Source organism: Electrona antarctica (genome assembly GCF_951216825.1).
Source record: "Electrona antarctica genome assembly, chromosome: 9".
NCBI lineage: Eukaryota > Metazoa > Chordata > Actinopteri > Myctophiformes > Myctophidae > Electrona > Electrona antarctica.
In genome coordinates, this window is record NC_136790.1 from 51,456,365 (window position 1) to 51,481,007 (window position 24,643).

A 24,643-nucleotide genomic window follows, 5' to 3' on the forward strand; every position below is an offset into this window, starting at 1 on the left:
ATATCGTGAGAACAGCAGATAGGCTCTACATTGAGAGGGCAAACAATTTATTTTATTTCATTCACTTAAGGTTTCTTATAAACACTATAATTTGTTGGCTGGAGTCCCACAGGGCACTAGACAAAGGCCCACACTTTGTTGTGTGGTGCAACCACTCCCTTACAGAGCTATGTGTGTGGGTGGCTGGGTGGGTGCGTCTGAGCATGAAAACAGCATGGTTGTTTTTCACTGTGCGCAACCTAACACACACACAAACACACACGCACATATTAACTGTATATATGGTGATTTCGAGTGTGCCAGTACAGTACAGTACAGTACAGTACAGTACAGTACAGTACAGTACAGTACAGTACAGTACAGTACAGTACAGTACAGTACAGTACAGTGTAGTAGAGGGACCCCCACACGGTAACTCTGTCATTTCTCAACCGTTTCGGACGCGGGGCGGCTCACCGGAATCAAGCCGGCACCCTGGGTGCGTTCCTGTGGGTCTGGAACTCTCCCCCCCCCCCCCCCCACCCCGACACGGAGTTGCACCAATCACTTCACACGGGTGTGATTTTTTTCTTCTCTAAACACCAAATCTCACTTTTCGGCAAAGGGTTTGCTCCGGAAAACAGACGCTTTAGGATTCCTGTGGTTAAGTTTTAAGGTCATAACGTTACATAACATTTATGCAATGAATATGTGTTACTTTTATTTATTTATTTTTTATATATGTTTTACGAATTAGTGACCGTATAGGTTGAGGGTTTCATGTATAAAACTAAATAAACTCAGTAAAAATAATAAATACGTGTGTTAAATCTGTTTTCTATTTAGACTTATAGGCCTTTAGGTCCTTTGGGCTTCTTGTATTGCCTCTTCCTACTTTTGTTTAATTACACCGGCGTCCATGCTGTATGTCTGCACTGTATCGTAAACGGTGCTAATTAAAACATAATAAAACATAAAAACGTCAACTAGGGTCATTCTATTGCAGACCTCTCTAACATCCTGAAGCTGTGGTATACAGTATTTCAGTGAGCCGGTGCATGTGTGCGTGGAGTGGGGGGGAGGGAAGCGGGGTGGGGTGGGGTGGGGGGAGGCGGTGTGCTGTGGTGTGGGGTGGGGTGGGGTGGGGGCAGCGCTTCGTCTATGTTTAGACATCAGTCTGGCTCTTGTCCCAGCTTCCGTCACAGCGTGGATCCACCCAGCATGCACCCTGCCGGGGGAGAGGTGAACCTCGCTGGAACGCACCCATCCTCCCTGCGAAGCAGCCACACTGATACAGCTGATCTACAAGAAACCTTGTATATAGGCTCTGACTATATGCACGGCGGCCATGTTGGAATGACATTGGGCCCTCTTTTCTTTATTCCTTTCACAGGTGTTACCAATGATAGTAATCATGGAGGGCTGTTTGACCATTCTGGTCATTCATTTTGACCATTCTGGTCAAACAGTCAGGCGGTGAGACGACAGTGGGTCTCACAGTGGGGTCATTTAAGGAACCCCCTCAAGTTTTCTTGAGGGGGTTCCTTAAATGACCCCTTACGGGTGATTATTTATGCCCCAAAATCTATAAATCTCACACTATCAAGGCAACCGGCCGGTTCCACGCGCTGCACAAGGTGCCGTTTTTTCACCTGCCTCTCTGAATGTCGCCACTGTGTGTAACTCTGAGAGTATATATATATACACACAAACTAAAACTAACAACATTACATGTTAGATGGAACTCCCTTCAATGGCCCCTGGGGGTCCCCGGACCCAACAAACAGTTAGATGGAACTCCCTTCAATGGCCCCTGGGGGTCCCCGGACCCAACAAACAGTGATATAAAGCAGTGGTTCCCAAACTGTTTAGCTCAAGACTCAAAAGAGAAATCAGATGTTTGCCCGCGACCCAAACTATAGTGAAAATAGTAGTTCCGTGTGTACACTCTTATGGTGCGTTCACACGGGCAGATGCAACGATGCAGTCTACCATTCATTGTCGATGGAAGCCATGCAGCGACATGGCGTTGCAAAGACACAACGATGCATGTAGCTGCTCCAAATCAACTCAAACAACGCGTCTCTGCATCGCTGCATCTGTGTGATCAGAGTAATGGAGGTCCTTGAAATTGAAAAAATTGAGAACCACTGCGCTACACGAAGTAGCCTTAATTAGCATCATTGATATGATATATGAAACACCTAAAGTGCATAGAGTCTATTTCCATATTTCTCTATTTTAAACTGCATATTATTCTTTTCTTCTTCATTGAGTAATGCTCTACTTCATTAGTGTTGCACAAAAGCTCAATTTTCAATTTAAATTCAAAGCTCACACGTTTGCGACCTTGTATAGATCGGTTGTTTTGACTGTTTTAAACCGTTTTAGACGTGATAGTGGAACAAGGAACAGGGTTTTTTTTTGGGACATACAGGGTTTCCGCCAGACAGCGCCGATACCCTCCCTGCACCGAGCACACTGATACACTCTATAAATCAGCTGCTTCAGGTCAGGTTCGTTAAAAAAGGAGAAATGGAGATAAGTCTGCAAAGGAGGAAACAATATAAAAAATATATATATATAAAAACTAGCAGCTGGACCTAATTATAACCATCGGTGAGTTGAGTTTTAGCAGGTTCCATTTGCGGTATACCCATGTTCTTGTTGTTGTTTTTTATATATGCTATTTACTGAAATTGTATTAACGTATTTATTATTGGTTAGACTTTGCTGTATGTCTCCACAGTGAACTTGAACCAAAAGCACAAAGTTGCTTCAGGAGTGCCAAGGAGTTTGAGTTGCACCCGGAACCATATTGGTGCGTGCGTGCGTGCGTGTGTGCGTGCGTGCGTGCGTGCGTGCGCGCGTGCATGCGTGCATGTGTCACTTACACTGTATATATGATAGAATTTGGTACCATCACTTCCAATGTATCCTGTATGAGCCCTCCCTCCTGATTGGATAGAATTGGTGTCCCGACCTCAAAATATATTTTCTGTTTGTTTACTAAAGACCCTGGAGAGACAGAAGGACTCCCGTTACTGAACAAACACCTGGAGTCCACACAGCAATGATCACTATCGGGACACGGAGCTGTTCTACTTTCATTATCGAAAGAAAATCACTCTAAAACACCCTTAAAAGCACCTTTAAAATGCAGTCCAGGGATATGAGGGGGAAAAGAGTTAGGGCTCTGCATTTTCGTCACCGCTAAACCCCTTATCCCAAAACTTCTTGGCCTTTTTTTACTATTTTGAAAATAAATTTTGAATAGTTCAACTAGCCAATGTACATTGACACATTGTGAGCTTGTAGACTGGCCATTTTAACTATTCAAAAATGATTTGCAAAATAGTAAAAAAAAAAGGCAAAGAAGTTTAGGGATAAGGGGTTTAGCGGTGACGAAAATGGAGCCCTTAGTGCGGTATGACAGAAAGGCATGTGGAGCTTCTGTGAATTACTGACATAACCACGTAAACCCCTATCTATTATACAATTGAAAAGGTGTGCCCAAAACGCTGTTCGCACCCAGGAACAAAAGGCACCAGCTACTACGTCACTGACACACTGCAACACACACTGCAACAACCCACTAAACACACTAACACGTCACAGACTTACCCTCCGCGTCGATCCTCCGCTATCTCCTCATGTCGCGCAGCACGCCCACACTCAACATCACCCGCGTACAAATTGTCATTGCACTGCCACTAAAGCCGCCTCCCGTCCAGACTCACAAACAATATCAATATCAATAATAAACACAAACACGCCACAAGCACCGACACCCCCGCCTAATTTGTTGCCAGGTCTATGAAAACAAGCCCAGAAAAAATGCCATTCAACACGCTACTTACAACTCGCTTACAATTCGCGGACCTGGCAACACTGCATCCTGTTTTCCCATTGGCTACGGTTGCTACAACACGCATTTGCACTGCATGCTGGGAGCAACACAGCTTAATGTAGGGGTCACCGATTGCTGTGCTACATCCCCCTCATGTTCTCACCACCCCGTTCGGCTACACCACACACACTAACCTACACAATTCTCCACATGCAACACAGGGCCCTTATTGGCTAGCCCCCTCACATGGCGATCCCCACGCAGCACAACACAGGCCAGCCAGCCACACACACACACCCACACACACACAACGGCCACGTTCGGAAATATCGCACTGAGCGCACTGTGCAAATGCAATGCAAACTAATAGGCGAGTGTGCTTCGGTGCGGTATTTCCCAACGCGCCCATCTCATCGACACAACGCGCGCAGTCGGATGCCAAGCTCTTCCGCGCATTATTCCTTTCCCAGTCTCACCACACCACGGACTCATTGTAACCTCGCATCAGTGTCACTGCAGACACGTAATCACACTGTGGAGGATTTGTGACTGAGTGACTGTGTGTGTGTGTGTGTGTGTGTGTGTGTGTGGTTTGATTTCAGCATGTTTTACACTGCACAGTTGCGCAGTGCACACCATGGGACAAATCGCCTTTTCACCCCCTGCCACTGTGCCCACAAACGCATGTACAAGAGGAAAACAATCTAAACATTATATACTAACGTCAGCATCGGGCAGATTAACACACACAAGCGTTATTAGTTGAGTTTTCTTATTGAAGTGCCTCTGAATTGTAACTGTGCGTTTATGTCAGTCAGCGATGCGATCCGTTGTTATTCAGCCACCAGCAGCACCATACGCACGGACTGGAGAGAGGCGACGTGTTTCTCTCCCTTCGGCTCATGTAGCCCTCATTGTAACTACAAATATTGTTCCCGAAGAAACAATGTGGGGTCACTGCAATCCAAAAGATTGTAGGCCTACTATAATGCAGTCAAGGTCCCCACAAAAATATACTACAGTATGTTCTGCTCCATTCTCAACATCTTTTGGTTTCCAAAAACAGTAACTTATTGTAAGTAAACAAAAACAGTAAAAAGCAGTTTCATGTGTGCTTATTTTAATTTAATTTAATTTGCTTTGATGTGAAAATAAAATACAACAAATAATAATAATACCCATCCGTTAATACATGTGAAGGGCACAATACTGGGTTTAAAAACACAGCTGAAACATGAAGTGGAGTCTGTCAAATCTCGCAATTTCCTTCTTCCCATTGCGCTGCAACGGAACTAGGATGAGCCGCCCGAAGGGCGGCGAAATTCTAGTACCTATACGGTTGGAGGGACTGGCAGGACTGCCCATAACTCCGACATCCCATTCAATTAATCAGGCTTCGTGTGTGCGGTCGGGGGTTAGGGTTAGTAATCTGCGAGTCGGACGGACCGACGCGCCGTCGGACTACTGAGCCGTCGGACCAATGACACCACAGCACCATATCGTTAAGTGGAGTTCCTCAGGGCTCTATGCTGGTGTGTCTTTACTGTCGTGGATCGGCTAGCATTTTTGTTATTTGTATTTTTTGTGGGGGGAGGCTTTCTTCTGCGACAGCTTTCCCCACACAATACGGACGCTGCATCGTGGGGTTTAATCCATTTTGGACTGAGGTCGATTAAAAAAAATAGGGTTCTAAATCCTAACATTTTTCTGAAAAACCCATGTTTCTATGTCAGTGGTGCTCAACCTTTTTCATGTCAAGGAGCCCCAGAATTATCTCTATTGGGCCACGGACCCCCATCTCAAAATGTGTAGTTCCAGGGACCCCCTAGAAGCAAATATTTTAGTTAAAAATGTTGGCTCTGAAAGAATATATATTCAAAGATTTGCGCCACATTTTCACGACTTTTCAAAAATAGCAGACCTACAAGCTCGTAGCGCGCCACTCGGTGGCGCGCTATGAGCTTGTAGATCTGCTATTTTTCAATAGCTAAAGTAGAACATAACACCAAAAGGGGTTCCCGCCCAGAATGGTTTAAGTGGTTAACTGCGATTCCTCATTAGGAGAGCTTTCCCTGCCAAAGCTGCACCCACAGACAGGAGCTACATTTATAAAGCAGCTACCTACCAGTACCTACTTACCTACCGACCGACAGACCGACCTGCCTGTCTGGACTTGAAGCATTTCTGCTTTTAGGGGGGAAAGTATTTTATGAATACATGAAGGTACTTTTCACTGAACTTACTATAGGATCTTTGACAAGATTTTAGATCTTTGACAGAAATTACCAAAATGTCTTCTAAATCATGACAGTTTTCTGAAAAACCCATGTTTCTATGTCAAACATTTTCATGTCAAAGAACCCCAATATTATATGTAATTGGCCGCCGGCCCCCCATCTGAAAATATGTTGTTCCAGGAACCCCCCCAGAAGCAAAGATTTGAGTTAAAAACGTTCGCTCTGAAAGAATATATATTCAAAGATTTGCACTACATTTTCACGATTTTTCAAAAACAGCAGACCTACAAGCTCGTAGCGCGGCACTCGGTGGCGCGCTATGAGCTTGTAGATCGGCTATTTTTCAATAGCTAAAGTATAACATAATGCACCAAAAGGGGTTCCCGCCCAAACGTTCCTTACTGATCATACTACAGCGAGCTAACCCTTATAATAGACTTTATAAACCTTATAACCTTATAAACTACCAGGCAAAGTAAACATGTTGCTTGTATAACATCAACGTATTGACTCGTCTCACATGCCGGATCTGACAAACATCTGATAATGGTCTCCGGGGCCTATACTGTATAGTATGATTAAGATGTAAGTTGCGTGGCTCTGGCAGCAGTGTGTGATCGACAATGATATGAGTTATTCTTCTCACTAACCCATTTTGACCTGAGATCAGATTCTAAAAACGTCTTCTACATCCTGACAGTTTTCTGAAAAAGCTATGTTTCTATGTCAGTCGTTCTTCGATTTTTCAAAAATAGCAGACCTACAAGCTCGTAGCGCGCCACTCGGTGGCGCGCTACGAGCTTGTAGATCTGCTATTTTTCAATAGCTAAAGCATAACATAATGCTAACACCAAAAGGGGTTCCCGCCCAGAATGGGCTAGAGGTACAGGCAGGGAGTGTGTGTGTGCTCCAAGGTAAAAGATGATTCATTCTGCTCAGATCATTCATTTGTGTCATTTGAGCATCCATGGCCTCCAGCTTTATCCCATTGAGGACGGGAACCCCCTTTTCGGTTTTAAGCATTATATGTTGTACTTTAGCTATTGAAAAAAATAGCAGATCTACAAGCTCGTAGCGCGGCACTCGGTGCCGCGCTACGAGCTTGTAGATCTGCTATTTTTTTGGGGGGAAAAAACGTCCAAATGTGGCACAGATCTTTGAATATATATTATTTCAGAGGAAAAGTTTTTAACTCAAATCTTTTGCTTCTGGCGGGGGGGGGGGGGGGGGGGGGGGGGTCCCTGGAACAAGAACCACTGATATATGAAACTGTCGTGATTTAGAAGACATTTTGTATAATCTGGTCTCAGTCGTAAATGGGTTATTCCACTCATAGTGCAGGATGTTTCTCTCTCTCATTTATCACCCAGAACACCTTCAGTCAATGTCAAAAGCTCTGACCTGATTAAAAAGTGGGGGGGCAAAGAACTTTCAATTTCACATTTTCCTAAGTGATTATTTATCAGTAATAGTTTTAGCTACTTAATTAAGCCCTATATGCTTCGCCGAATGACAAAAAGTTAACCCATTTAGACCCGAGTTAAAAACATTCACTTTGAAAGAATATATATTCAAAGATTTGCGCCACATTTTTACAATTTTTCAAAAATAGCAGACCTACAAGCTCGTAGCGCGCCACTCGGTGGCGCGCTATGAGCTTGTAGATCTGCTATTTTTCAATAGCTAAATTATAACATAATGTTTAAAACACCAAAAGGGGTTCCCGCCCAAAATGGATTAAGATTGTAGATCTACATTGCTCCACAATGTGTCACGATACCAACGCAATGTGAGCTTAGATCTGACATGTTCGCCTATAGAGAGTAAATGCACATGCGTTACTTCTCCACCGGGACACGCCCCCCCCCCCTCTCATCTAGACTGAGTGGCAAAACATTGAGCAGCATGGAGTGTTGGGAGTTTGGAAGCACTCGTTGGAAATCACTCAACCGTCCTGCGTACCACCTGTTTCTAAATGCCACATTAATGCAGGAGTCTGCAGGAGTCTGCAGGACGTTGTGTTATTGAAAACAAGTGCTTCCAAACTCTTGACACTTGGAAAAATAAGCACCTGCGCAGACTTTCTTGACAGAAAGTAGCTAATGACATGTCTCTACGGTGCGTTTTTATTAAACAAAAACTTTGCAGATCGAAAGAGGACATTCCAAGCTTTCTGTAGCCTACAGCTGCAATGTTGCAACTTTTAACGTTGTTTAATACAATCAGATCAGGACTTTTCTGTTTGGATGTATGGACTGTCAAGGCCAGAAAGTAGCTTTTTTGCCACTCAGACTGACTCAGTAGGCGTTCCCGCATACCTTCCGGGTACGAATCGTACGATGATGTCACGCGCATAACCGCTATATATATATATATACTTGATATGCCAAAAATACCTGGCCACCTGGCCCAAAGCGTTGAATACACGTAGACTCAATAAGTGCATGTCTAATTCAACAAACGAAAGATTCAGTTTGGGAATATAATATATAGCAAATCATGTGTCACTGCCTCAATGTGAGCACAAACTCACACATAGTGGCCACAGTATAATCAGCAATAATGTTGCAACAATGGTGATAATACCCTCGGATATCGGAATAGAACAACTATACACTGTTGCAGAAGGAGTCGTACGTATCAAGGTTTGCAATTCTCAGGAAATATACATACAATGGGGCGGGGGGGGGGGGGGGGGGGGGGGTCAGCTAAATAGAAGGAACTTGCTAAAGGTATTATGACATCTTATCTTAGTATGATAGCCATGCTGTCAACAGCTCTATGATGTAAGGCTAAAACTTTTCAGGCCGTGACCGACCCACCAAAGTAATCATATTTGAACTGCATGGGGACCAGTTTCCGGAACCTTGTTTTATCACACTGTCAGGGTTGGTAAATGGAAAATAGTGCATTTGTATAGCGCGTTTTTATCCAAAGCGTTTTCCACAGATTGTGCATTACATTACATTCACCCATCCACAGTTTCACACACACACATTCATACACCGATGGCGGAGGAAACCGTGCAAGGAACCAACCTGCACATCGGGAGCAATTATGGGTTCAGTGTCTGTAAGTAGTTTGTTCACTCTCAGAGTTACAGAACTCATAAGGTTCAGTTTAGGAACCCAGAAGGTCTCTGGACCTTACTTTCAGAACCGCTACAATAATGTCATTCATTCATTCATTCATTCATTCATTCAAACCCTTATTTATTCTCTAGACCTTGAGGTTTCCCCTCATTTGCAGTGTCGTCGAGATACAGTACAACATAAAGTATGCATTAAAATGATGGCCAAAATCATTTGTTTATTGTTGGAACACAGTTCTTATTTGCCTCGATATCAAAACAAGCCTATGGGAATTCAGAATGGGGGGGGGGGGGGGGGGGGGGGGGGACGTGACCCATGTAGGATGCGTAAATGACTTCAGACTTCGGTGCTCTACAGGCGGGACCAGAACTAGAACGGAGCATCGTTGACATGCTCTACAGGCGGGACCAGAACCAGAATGGAGCATCGTTGACAAGCTCTACAGGCGGGACCAGAACCAGAATGGAGCATCGTTGACATGCTCTACAGGCGGGACCAGAACCAGAATGGAGCATCGTTGACATGCTCTACAGGCGGGACCAGAACCAGAATGGAGCATCGTTGACATACAGAACTAGAATGGAGCATTGTTGACATGTTCTACAAGCGGGACCAGAACTAGAATGGAGCATCGTTGACATGCTCTACAGGCGGGACCAGAACCAGAATGGAGCATCGTTGACACACAGAACTAGAACGGAGCATCGTTGACATGTTCTACAGGCGGGACCAGAACCAGAATGGAGCATCGTTGACATACAGAACTAGAATGGAGCATCGTTGACATGCTCTACAGGCGGGACCAGAACCAGAATGGAGCATCGTTGACACACAGAACTAGAACGGAGCATCGTTGACATACCCACTTTCAGTTCTTTCCCGAAGACGGTCCTCTCGCCCAGCGCCGAGCAGTTCCAGCGGCCGTGCTTGAACTGGAACTGGCACTCGTTGATGGCCATCTGCGCTCCCTCTCCGATCACGATGATGGCGTCCGGCCGGCTCTGACAGATCGTCCTCTGGCGCGGCGCCAGGCCCGGGATCTTGTTGCAGATGATACTGGCTCCCAGCGCCACCACGGACGACAGGCCCCTGGCATGAGGATGACCCATGGAATAAAGCAAAGAAAACATCAAATCTCACGACTGATTTCTGTGAACATAACCATGTGATCCCTTTCTTTGTATATTGGTTTTATACCTGTATTGTATATATGTTGTGTGTATCTTAGTTATGTACTCAACTTATTGGTTTTATACCAGTATATAATTTATGTTGTTTGTATGTCTGGCCTCGTGGGGAAAGATGGTGGGTGGGTGGGGAGGATTGGGAAAGGAGTTGTGGGAGAAAATATAAAAACAAAGAGTTGTATTTTCTTTCTGTGAAACTTGCATAATATGATGTCATACTCTTTGAATAAAATGTATTTAAAAAAGATCTCACGACTGATGAACCATTTTGTTAGGCCTGTGATTTATGAATGACCACGAAAGGAGCTTGTTTACTTTTTTTTTCTTTTTTTTAAGATATTTTTTTGCGGCTTATGCCTTTTATTGGTTTTTTAAGGGACAGACAGTAGGCTGACAGGAAACGGGAGAGAGATGGGGGAAGACATGCAGTAAAGGCCGTGTCGGGCTCGGGAGTCGAACCCGCGGCACACTGCGACTGGATTACAAGTCGGGTGCCCAGACGGTTACGCCACCGCCTGGGCCGGAGCTTGTTTACTTAAAGCAGGATGACTTTTTTTTATGTATTAATAAAATGTAATTTTGTCCAATCTGTACGGGTAGAGCATGTTGATACAATACAACGTATACAATTGGGTTTGTTGTGTTTTGGCTCCCTGCATGCTCTTGTTTTGAGAGATTTAGATCGTGTCAAAGGTCACGTCTTAACCTAGACCCAGGATCTCACCTGAAGGTCAAGATTCAATGTATCTCCTGAGCAAGCAGGCGCATGCAGGCTCTATAAGCTCAATGGTAAAAATGTCAGCACTTGCACCGGGTTCAAATCCGGTGGTAGAAGAGGAATGTTATGGAATTATGCTGTTTAAGTATTATGCTTTCCCCCCCCCAATATGTCTTTTTTTTGTAACACACACACACACACACACACACACACACACACACATACTGGTTTTTGTGGTTTGTGGGGACCAACATTTTTTTCATCCCTCGTGGGGACCACCCTTTCTAAAGGTTATACAGCTATGACAAAAATCAGGTATAACAACTATGGCTTTGTAAGCTTATACACGACTTTAAATATCAGAATTGATGAAGTAATTGCTGGACCATGCCATATGGGGACTTGTGAAAAATCTGGTTAACATGGTTGATGGGGACCTCATTTGAATATCATTTAAATAATTCACACAAGGTCCGCTCTAATGTGATTAATGGGGACCTTGCAACAAGTGTAATTACTAACTAGTAAAACGCCCTTAATGACTTAATACTAGTATTAAAATGTTATTGCCTTCTTTCATGTCCAATTAATTTGTAATTAAGTTATTAAGGTAACATACCATATGAATCCATTTGGGAAAATAATAATAATAATAATAATTCAAAACCATAACCAATTCAAAAATAGCTAAAACATAATTCAGTTTTCCAATTAAAAAATAGCCAATCTACAAGCTCAAAACGCATCAAAGCACAACACATTTTTGAGCTTGTAGACTGCTATTTTTGACAGTATATGCATTGTGACCCCCTGGAGTGACTGAAAATATAGTGGCCCTCTCCATGATCAAAGTTGCCCAACCCTGACATAGATAATGCACAATGTTGACATAAATAAATGACACATAAATTGTAGAACAACAATTTTAATTGTACAAGCGAACAAATTGGTACTAATATCCTGACTACGCCACCTCCCGCTTGTTGAGGGGGCAGGAGGAACCCCTAGAGTGTAAACTTTTACCAACTTCCCCTTTAACAGGAACAATGTACGAGAGGCATTTGTGGAAAATGTAACAACTTTATTTATATATAACTACACAGTATATATTAAAAGGTTAGGGCAATACATCAGTGAGGCAGATAAGATAATAAAGTGAAAAGTATATAATTAGCTCAAATACATTTGGGGAAAGAAAGGGGACAGGCCTAGCACGAAAAACAACTTGTGCAATACAACAATAAAATCAATACAAAACATGCAGTGCAGGGGGTTAACAAATACACACCAATAAAACCCAAACCAATAAAAGACAGTCATACTAAATAGTAGATAGATAGTAGGTATTTAGAACACACTTTCAGTTCTGTGATATATGGGGACATTTAACACACTTTAAGCTAATGTGCATCACGGGGCCATATAAAAACACACACACAAACAAACAAACAAACACACATCTTAAAACATGCATCTTGGGGACTCCGTGCTAAATGTGCATCATGGGGACGTCTTCTGAAGTTTCAATTATTTTGCCTTCAAGCTTGCATAAATACACACACACATCTTAAAACATGCATATTGGGTACCCCGTGCTAATGTGCATCATGGGGACGTCTTCTGATGTTTCAATTATTCTGCCTATTATGTGATCTACAATATTTAGACTTTTAATGCCCTTTACATTAGGCTAATGTGCGTCACGGGGACATACATGCTGTTAGAGTTCTCAACGGGCCTGACAATAAAGCCTGGACCCGAACTGGTCCAACCCAAGGCTTGGCCCGGCCCGAAACATTACCATAATGTTAAGTCTGATAAGCCCCAGTAAAGGAAAAACCACCACCAGTTGGCTGCGGCTATGTTGTTAAATTTACATCATTATACCGAGTGAGTGTGTGAGAGAACGGACAGTCATACTAGACATTAGGACATTACACAACATCCTTGTAAGGTGTGCTCTCCCCATTTACCTTTTCAATGGAAGTGGATGTCTTGGCAACTGCTGGAGCCATGTGTGTCTGTGGGGGAGTCTCCACCCCCTGTTGCAGGCATGCCATTCAACATCTGTTTAGAATAAGATTTATTGAATATTTAAAAGAGTTAGGCATGTGAAAGTAGTGCACTTGACTATCAATGTTGAATGCACTTATTGGAAGTTGCTTTGGATAAAAGTGAGTTCGAAATAACTCATGTAAGATAATGTTACTAGTATTACAACATCCTGATGTAGTCCAATATACCATTTTGTTACATAGTAGGTATTTAGAACACACTTTCAGTTCTGTGATATATGGGGACATTTAACACACTTTAAGCTAATGTGCATCACGGGGACATATAAATACACACACACAAACAAACACACACATATCTTAAAACATGCATCTTGGGGACTCCGTGCTAAATGTGCATCATGGGGACGTCTTCTGAAGTTTCAATTATTTTGCCTTCAAGCTTGCATAAATACACACACACATCTTAAAACATGCATATTGGGTACCCCGTGCTAATGTGCATCATGGGGTCGTCTTCTGATGTTTCAATTATTCTGCCTATTATGTGATCTACAATATTTAGACTTTGAATGCCCTTTACATTAGGCTAATGTGCGTCACGGGGACATACATGCTGTTAGAGTTCTCAACGGGCCTGACAATAAAGCCTGGACCCGAACTGGTCCAACCCAAGGCTTGGCCCGGCCCGAAACATTACCATAATGTTAAGTCTGATAAGCCCCAGTAAAGGAAAAAACACCACCAGTTGGCTGCGGCTATGTTGTTAAATTTACATCATTATACCGAGTGAGTGTGTGAGAGAACGGACAGTCATACTAGACATTAGGACATTACACAACATCCTTGTAAGGTGTGCTCTCCCCATTTACCTTTTCAATGGAAGTGGATGTCTTGGCAACTGCTGGAGCCATGTGTGTCTGTGGGGGAGTCTCCACCCCCTGTTGCAGGCATGCCATTCAACATCTGTTTAGAATAAGATTCATTGAATATTTAAAAGAGTTAGGCATGTGAAAGTAGTGCACTTGACTATCAATGTTGAATGCACTTATTGGAAGTTGCTTTGGATAAAAGCGAGTTCGAAATAACTCATGTAAGATAATGTTACTAGTATTACAACATCCTGATGTAGTCCAATATACCATTTTGTTACATAGTAGGTATTTAGAACACACTTTCAGTTCTGTGATATATGGGGACATTTAACACACTTTAAGCTAATGTGCATCACGGGGACATATAAATACACACACACAAACAAACACACACATATCTTAAAACATGCATCTTGGGGACTCCGTGCTAAATGTGCATCATGGGGACGTCTTCTGAAGTTTCAATTATTTTGCCTTCAAGCTTGCATAAATACACACACACATCTTAAAACATGCATATTGGGTACCCCGTGCTAATGTGCATCATGGGGTCGTCTTCTGATGTTTCAATTATTCTGCCTATTATGTGATCTACAATATTTAGACTTTTAATGCCCTTTACATTAGGCTAATGTGCGTCACGGGGACATACATGCTGTTAGAGTTCTCAACGGGCCTGACAATAAAGCCTGGACCCGAACTGGTCCAACCCAAGGCTTGGCCCGGCCCGAAACATTACCATAATGTTAAGTCTGATAAGCCCCAGTAAAGGAAAAAACACCACCAGTTGGCTGCGGCTATGTTGTTAAATTTACATCATTATACCGAGTGAGTGTGTGAGAGAACGGACAGTCATACTAGACATTAGGACATTACACAACATCCTTGTAAGGTGTGCTCTCCCCATTTACCTTTTCAATGGAAGTGGATGTCTTGGCAACTGCTGGAGCCATGTGTGTCTGTGGGGGAGTCTCCACCCCCTGTTGCAGGCATGCCATTCAACATCTGTTTAGAATAAGATTCATTGAATATTTAAAAGAGTTAGGCATGTGAAAGTAGTGCACTTGACTATCAATGTTGAATGCACTTATTGGAAGTTGCTTTGGATAAAAGCGAGTTCGAAATAACTCATGTAAGATAATGTTACTAGTATTACAACATCCTGATGTAGTCCAATATACCATTTTGTTACATAGTAGGTATTTAGAACACACTTTCAGTTCTGTGATATATGGGGACATTTAACACACTTTAAGCTAATGTGCATCACGGGGACATATAAATACACACACACAAACAAACACACACATATCTTAAAACATGCATCTTGGGGACTCCGTGCTAAATGTGCATCATGGGGACGTCTTCTGAAGTTTCAATTATTTTGCCTTCAAGCTTGCATAAATACACACACACATCTTAAAACATGCATATTGGGTACCCCGTGCTAATGTGCATCATGGGGTCGTCTTCTGATGTTTCAATTATTCTGCCTATTATGTGATCTACAATATTTAGACTTTTAATGCCCTTTACATTAGGCTAATGTGCGTCACGGGGACATACATGCTGTTAGAGTTCTCAACGGGCCTGACAATAAAGCCTGGACCCGAACTGGTCCAACCCAAGGCTTGGCCCGGCCCGAAACATTACCATAATGTTAAGTCTGATAAGCCCCAGTAAAGGAAAAAACACCACCAGTTGGCTGCGGCTATGTTGTTAAATTTACATCATTATACCGAGTGAGTGTGTGAGAGAACGGACAGTCATACTAGACATTAGGACATTACACAACATCCTTGTAAGGTGTGCTCTCCCCATTTACCTTTTCAATGGAAGTGGATGTCTTGGCAACTGCTGGAGCCATGTGTGTCTGTGGGGGAGTCTCCACCCCCTGTTGCAGGCATGCCATTCAACATCTGTTTAGAATAAGATTCATTGAATATTTAAAAGAGTTAGGCATGTGAAAGTAGTGCACTTGACTATCATTGTTGAATGCACTTATTGGAAGTTGCTTTGGATAAAAGCGAGTTCGAAATAACTCATGTAAGATAATGTTACTAGTATTACAACATCCTGATGTAGTCCAATATACCATTTTGTTACATAGTAGGTATTTAGAACACACTTTCAGTTCTGTGATATATGGGGACATTTAACACACTTTAAGCTAATGTGCATCACGGGGACATATAAATACACACACACAAACAAACACACACATATCTTAAAACATGCATCTTGGGGACTCCGTGCTAAATGTGCATCATGGGGACGTCTTCTGAAGTTTCAATTATTTTGCCTTCAAGCTTGCATAAATACACACACACATCTTAAAACATGCATATTGGGTACCCCGTGCTAATGTGCATCATGGGGTCGTCTTCTGATGTTTCAATTATTCTGCCTATTATGTGATCTACAATATTTAGACTTTTAATGCCCTTTACATTAGGCTAATGTGCGTCACGGGGACATACATGCTGTTAGAGTTCTCAACGGGCCTGACAATAAAGCCTGGACCCGAACTGGTCCAACCCAAGGCTTGGCCCGGCCCGAAACATTACCATAATGTTAAGTCTGATAAGCCCCAGTAAAGGAAAAAACACCACCAGTTGGCTGCGGCTATGTTGTTAAATTTACATCATTATACCGAGTGAGTGTGTGAGAGAACGGACAGTCATACTAGACATTAGGACATTACACAACATCCTTGTAAGGTGTGCTCTCCCCATTTACCTTTTCAATGGAAGTGGATGTCTTGGCAACTGCTGGAGCCATGTGTGTCTGTGGGGGAGTCTCAACCCCCTGTTGCAGGCATGCCATTCAACATCTGTTTAGAATAAGATTCATTGAATATTTAAAAGAGTTAGGCATGTGAAAGTAGTGCACTTGACTATCAATGTTGAATGCACTTATTGGAAGTTGCTTTGGATAAAAGCGAGTTCGAAATAACTCATGTAAGATAATGTTACTAGTATTACAACATCCTGATGTAGTCCAATATACCATTTTGTTACATAGTAGGTATTTAGAACACACTTTCAGTTCTGTGATATATGGGGACATTTAACACACTTTAAGCTAATGTGCATCACGGGGACATATAAATACACACACACAAACAAACACACACATATCTTAAAACATGCATCTTGGGGACTCCGTGCTAAATGTGCATCATGGGGACGTCTTCTGAAGTTTCAATTATTTTGCCTTCAAGCTTGCATAAATACACACACACATCTTAAAACATGCATATTGGGTACCCCGTGCTAATGTGCATCATGGGGTCGTCTTCTGATGTTTCAATTATTCTGCCTATTATGTGATCTACAATATTTAGACTTTTAATGCCCTTTACATTAGGCTAATGTGCGTCACGGGGACATACATGCTGTTAGAGTTCTCAACGGGCCTGACAATAAAGCCTGGACCCGAACTGGTCCAACCCAAGGCTTGGCCCGGCCCGAAACATTACCATAATGTTAAGTCTGATAAGCCCCAGTAAAGGAAAAAACACCACCAGTTGGCTGCGGCTATGTTGTTAAATTTACATCATTATACCGAGTGAGTGTGTGAGAGAACGGACAGTCATACTAGACATTAGGACATTACACAACATCCTTGTAAGGTGTGCTCTCCCCATTTACCTTTTCAATGGAAGTGGATGTCTTGGCAACTGCTGGAGCCATGTGTGTCTGTGGGGGAGTCTCCACCCCCTGTTGCAGGCATGCCATTCAACATCTGTTTAGAATAAGATTCATTGAATATTTAAAAGAGTTAGGCATGTGAAAGTAGTGCACTTGACTATCAATGTTGAATGCACTTATTGGAAGTTGCTTTGGATAAAAGCGAGTTCGAAATAACTCATGTAAGATAATGTTACTAGTATTACAACATCCTGATGTAGTCCAATATACCATTTTGTTACATAGTAGGTATTTAGAACACACTTTCAGTTCTGTGATATATGGGGACATTTAACACACTTTAAGCTAATGTGCATCACGGGGACATATAAATACACACACACAAACAAACACACACATATCTTAAAACATGCATCTTGGGGACTCCGTGCTAAATGTGCATCATGGGGACGTCTTCTGAAGTTTCAATTATTTTGCCTTCAAGCTTGCATAAATACACACACACATCTTAAAACATGCATATTGGGGACCCCGTGCTAATGTGCATCATGGGGTCGTCTTCTGATGTTTCAATTATTCTGCCTATTATGTGATCTACAATATTTAGACTTTTAATGCCCTTTACTTTAGGCTAATGTGCGTCACGGGGACATACATGCTGTTAGAGTTCTCAACGGGCCTGACAATAAAGCCTGGACCCGAACTGGTCCAACCCAAGGCTTGGCCCGGCCCGAAACATTACCATAATGTTAAGTCTGATAAGCCCCAGTAAAGGAAAAAACACCACCAGTTGGCTGCGGCTATGTTGTTAAATTTACATCATTATACCGAGTGAGTGTGTGAGAGAACGGACAGTCATACTAAATAGTAGATAGATTGTAGGTATTTAGAACACACTTTCAGTTTTGTGATATATGGGGACATTTAACACACTTTAAGCTAATGTGCATCACGGGGACATATAAATACACACACAAACCAACACACACACACATCTTAAAACATGCATCTTGGGGACTCCGTGCTAAATGTGCATCACGGGGACGTCTTCTGAAGTTTCAATTATTTTGCCTTCAAGCTTGCATAAATACACACACACACACACATCTTAAAACATGCATATTGGGGACCCCGTGCTAATGTGCATCATGGGGTCGTCTTCTGATGTTTCAATTATTCTGCCTATTATGTGATCTACAATATTTAGACTTTTAATGCCCTTTACTTTAGGCTAATGTGCGTCACGGGGACATACATGCTGTTAGAGTTCTCAACGGGCCTGACAATAAAGCCTGGACCCGAACTGGTCCAACCCAAGACTTGGCCCGGCCCGAAACATTAACATAATGTTAAGTCTGATAAGCCCCAGTAAAGGAAAAAACACCACCAGTTGGCTGCGGCTATGTTGTTAAATTTACATCATTATACCGAGTGAGTGTGTGAGAGAACGGACAGTCATACTAGACATTAGGACATTACACAACATCCTTGTAAGGTGTGCTCTCCCCATTTACCTTTTCAATGGAAGTGGATGTCTTGGCAACTGCTGGAGCCATGTGTGTCTGTGGGGGAGTCTCCACCCCCTGTTGCAGGCATGTCATTCAACATCTGTTTAGAATAAGATTCATTGAATATTTAAAAGAGTTAGGCATGTGAAAGTAGTGCACTTGACTATCAATGTTGAATGCACTTATTGGAAGTTGCTTTGGATAAAAGCGAGTTCGAAATAACTCATGTAAGATAATGTTACTAGTATTACAACATCCTGATGTAGTCCAATATACCATTTTGTTACATAGTAGGTATTTAGAACACACTTTCAGTTCTGTGATATATGGGGACCTTTAACACACTTTAAGCTAATGTGCATCACGGGGACATATAAATACATACACACAAACAAACACACACACACATCTTAAAACATGCATCTTGGGGACTCCGTGCTAAATGTGTATCATGGGGACATCTTCTGAAGTTTCAATATTTTGCCTTCAAGCTTGCATAAATACACACACACACACACACACACACACATCTTAAAACATGCATATTGGGGACCCCGTGCTAACGTGCATCATGGGGTCGTCTTCTGATGTTTCAATTATTCTGCCTATTATGTGATCTACAATATTTAGACTTTTAATGCCCTTTACTTTAGGCTAATGTGCGTCACGGGGACATACATGCTGTTCGAGTTCTCAACGGTCCTGACAATTAAAGCCTGGACCCGAACTGGTCAAACCCAAGGCTTAGCCCGGCCCGAAACATTACCATAATGTTAAGTCTGATAAGCCCCAGTAAAGGAAAAAACACCACCAGTTGGCTGTGGCTATGTTGTTAAATTGACATAATTATACAGAGTGAGTGTGTGAGAGAACGGACAGTCATACTAAATAGTAGATAGATAGTAGGTATTTAGAACACACTTTCAGTTTTGTGATATATGGGGACATTTAACACACTTTAAGCTAATGTGCATCACGGGGACATATAAATACACACACAAACAAACACACACACACATCTTAAAACATGCATCTTGGGGACTCCGTGCTAAATGTGCATCACGGGGACGTCTTCTGAAGTTTCAATTATTTTGCCTTCAAGCTTGCATAAATACACACACACACACACATCTTAAAACATGCATATTGGGGACCCCGTGCTAATGTGCATCATGGGGACGTCTTCTAATGTTTCAATTATTCTGCCTATTACCATTTTCTTTAATATCACATCATTGCAGAGTCACTGGCTGCACTGCTACAGTGCTACACAGAAAGACAGCAGCTAAAGGAAGCTAATGCTACAACACTACAAACTGGACCAAACTCAACATATATACTTTATACAGTAGAAAGTCCTAACACAAAAACGAAATTGTATACCCATTCTGACTATTTTCACAGAAAATAATAGCAAAAAAAAACGTTTCAGGAGCCCACATTGGATTACATTACATGAAATTACCACCAAACAACATCATCCTTATATCTGAAGCTAAACTGAAGCTAAGTATCTTAACTTCATCACAAAATTATTTGTGTTACAAAACAGTAGTTTTAAGGTCATTACTAACCTGAAAGTACAGGAAAAGCAATCCCTCTAACTGATCTAAACTGTCTTCAGCCCATGTGAGCCATTTGAGCTAACTTAGCTAACAAAATGTTATGAGCTAACTTAGCTAACTGAGCTATCTTAATAATCAGAGCTAATTCACAAAATGTTATGGTCAAATACTGGTTATAGTGATCTTTCAAATATCTGTGGTTGAGCACTGTTTTTATTAATTGTTCATTCAGAAAAAAATAGCTTACCTTGTGTTTTGCTTTTGCTTCCATCTTCACTGCCTTGTTCTGGAATCTCCTGTTCTGTTAACACTCAATTTGATGGTATAATCCCTCCTTGTGGGGAACAGGGTGGGTGGGGCCACATAATGATGTGGGTGCGGCCACAAAAGTGTGTGTGAGAATGTAATGAGTGCAATAGCAGCTAAAACCCTTAGGGGGAGATACTGAGCACCACTTACACACACACGATGATCAAAAAACGTCCCTTATGGGCCAAGGCTAAAAACCTCACAGGCACATATAAAGCATCTCCTGGGTTGTTTTTTTAACGGTTTCCCTCATGGGGACTAGGTTTTTTGTCCCCATACCGTAACTGGTCCCCATGACGTGACTGTGTAAACAGATTTGTGTCCCCACAAAGATATAAAAACCAGTGCACACACACACACACACACACACACACACACACACACACGATTGCACTTGCCTAGTTATCAAAAAGGAAAAGATAAATTAACATTACAAATGAATAAACATTGAATGAAAAACAAAACACATTGTTTAAATATATATTCTGTATATATTCTATATACAGCCAACCAGTTGTAGAAATCACAGAGTGATCGGCTTTAACCTTTGCTTTTTACGAAATACCTGAGACCATTCGCGTTTATGGAAGATGCTTCTGAGCATACTGTACGTATTCCATTGCTAGTTTGACCGCTTCAAATACAATTTCATCTTAAAATAACTAATTGAAAATAGCCGATCTTGCGAGCTTGTAGATCGGCTATTTTCGGTGCATGTATGACATGCTTCAATAGAAGACATGGTGGCTTCTGTGGAATCCAAATGACTGAAATCAGTCGTGGCGACTGAGAACTGTAATATGTGTGGATGAACACCAGACTTTATCAGTTCAGTCATTCTACAATCTCAACTTTCAGCATTTTCAAGGAGTTGCAGGACCCCCAGTTTGTTAGACATTACCCCCATTTGATACAGTTATGTTGTAGTATACCTCTGACACCCAAAATCTACACTGGAAAAAAATTGTTTATTTAACCCATTTTGACCTGAGATCAGATTCTAAAAATGTCTTCTACATCCTGACAGTTTTCTGAAAAAGCTATGTTTCTATGTCAGTGGTTCTTTGATTTTTCAAAAATAGCAGACCTACAAGCTCGTAGCGCGCCACTCGGTGGCGCGCTATGAGCTTGTAGATCTGCTATTTTTCAATAGCTAAAGCATAACATAATGCTAACGCCCAAAATGGGTTAACTCTGAACCAAATGGACCCGAGAGGGTCGATTTGGTATATCTGTACATTTGCACGCATGAAGAGAAAACATTATTGCTGCAACTATATAAACTATTGTCTTATAGCGTTTGTTCTGTCAATAATCTGGAAAAATGTGTAGTAGTGCAAACATTTTTTAAATACCATATTGTGCCGAATATAAGACGACTCTGATTATAAGACGACCCCCATTTTTCAAGACTCATTTGTGGAAAAAGAACAATGAATGTAAAATAGTCTAGTCCCCGATTATAATACGACCCCATCGTTTTGAATATTTCCATTGGAGAAAAATAGTCTTATATTCAGGCCAATAGGGTATCTTATCTGCAACACATCATGATGGATCTGCTATTTTGACTATTTTACTTTTCACTTATGACATAATAGGGAAGGATTGCATGTGTTCTACGGTACCGTGTTACTGTAATTTAGTCATAGATTAACGTAATAAATTATCTTTTAGAAAAATAAGGGAAAATACATATATTTTATGTTTTCACATAACCCTAACCGAGCTTTGTATTCGTTGATGCTATTTTGTGTTGTGCTATTATTTTATGTTATGTTGATGAATTGAACACATAGGACCATATTGGAAACAAGTCTCCAGGATGGCAGGATCCTTTTATAGCCTTAATGTCTGGCTGTATACCGAGTGTTGTTCACATCTATTTCTGACTAATAAAGTATTCCATCAATCTAAAAACGCCAAAGCCTACAGTTAAGAAATTACGTAAGTGATCCATTAGACATTTTTCAGAATTAATAAATGTAACAATACCTTGTTACTTTACCTCGAGTACACATTCGCCAGAGCAACTTTCACTTGTAGTTCTAGTAATATTTGACAAGGAGTATTTATACTTTGACTCAAGTTCTGGAGTTGAGTATAGCCTACTTTGTCCATCACTGACGACACTGTCGTCAGTGATGGACAAACTAGGAGGCAAATTAGGAGGCTACTCAACTCCAGTAGACTAGACACACAAATGTATTCTCGAGCAACCACATGGTGAACGATAGGGGTTTTCAAAGTGACCCCCTCAGTCAGGGGACACCCTATGGCACCGGTTCTCAAACGTTTTCTTGTCAAGAACCCCCAAATAAATACATGTGTATTAGGCCACAGAACCCCATCTGAAAAATGTTTTGTGCCAGGCAGGGAGGGAGACCCCCAGAAGAGAATATTATTTCGTGTCTCCAAAAATAGCTGATGTGCCATCATCAAGTGACATCTGCTATTTTTGAATAGCCAGGCTATAGGTGGATCGGATGCAGCGGTTCAAATGATCGTGATTTGTGATTAACGCATTTTGCTGGTGGGGACACCTAGCTGGACCCCCCTGCCCCCCAGGGGTCCCCCCCAAGGACCCCTGGGGGTCCCCTGCATCTGCTATAACTGATCTAAGAACATAGATCTAGAACATGTTGGGATCATTTTGAAAACGTTTTTACACAAATCTTCTCTTATATGTCACTCACATTTATTTATTTATTTATTATTATTTCTGTACCCCCCCCCCCCCCCAGATAGGGGTCCACGGCCAAATTTGGGGGGTCCTTACAGTTTCCGATACTGACCAAGAGCTCCAATAGTCATCTGTTGCATCATGAGGAAAAATTTACTATAGTAAATGATAAAATCCATTCTATTGCAGTAGGTTATAGGATACATCCGATTTCCATCAATTCAAAATTCTGACTTTTCTTTGCCAATTGTCAGATCAATGTTTAAAACTTAATTAATTCAGATGTTTTGCCCAATTATCACAAATAAATAGGAAAGGGGGCAATCTGGGCATATCCTGGGACGGGTGCTCATTTGACATCCCCTTAAGGGTCGTAGTTCAATGCTGTTCAGAGTTAAATTAACAATTTTGTATATATTTGTGTATAGTGTCAGATAGGCTAGGATGAGTTGCAATTACAAACATGTGTGCCCCTTTAAAATCATGCTCTTTTGTATCAAGACAATTAAAAACAAATAGGCCTACTCACATCTGACTTTTATAGGCTTGCCTCAATTCAAGAAAAAAAGTTTGGATGGGTTTATTGCTATATAGGCCTACAAACAAAAATATTATGCAGTCAACTTACCCGATTTTCAAATATACAATTCCAAGGCAAAGGAAGAAATGGAAAATCCATCGTCGTGTCTTCCTACTCATGGTTGAAGTGTGTTTATTGAACGGCTCTCTGGGTTTGTTTTTTGTCTTAGCCTATAGTTTATCTCTACGAGATGTTGCTGGACTCAGCTGATGTGTCCGGCCGCAGGTCAGTGCAGCAGCAGCTGCTGCCCCAGGTGTTTCCAGATGTGAAGATGACGAAGAAGAAGAAGAAGATGATGATGGTGGTGGTGGTGGTGTCCCCAGGACAGAGCTGCGAAGTTTGTCTCAATCTCATTGGGTCTATTTTGTTGGCAGAATAATAATCCGTCTGGT

General features: G+C 41.8%; 1 protein-coding gene across 1 annotated transcript in view; it reads right to left on the reverse strand.

The window, feature by feature from the left end:
• The window catches only part of LOC306929355 (protein Wnt-7a-like), a gene marked incomplete at both ends in the record, with an annotated part of 45,382 nt that extends 21,012 nt beyond the window's left edge, over nt 1-24,370 (reverse strand). The window contains 2 exons of the mRNA XM_079509856.1: nt 10,021-10,247; nt 24,300-24,370. Of these exons, the coding sequence (XP_079365982.1) occupies nt 10,021-10,247; nt 24,300-24,370 (298 nt within the window). The remainder of the gene's footprint in view (nt 1-10,020; nt 10,248-24,299) is intronic.
• Nucleotides 24,371-24,643: the final 273 nt, after the last annotated feature.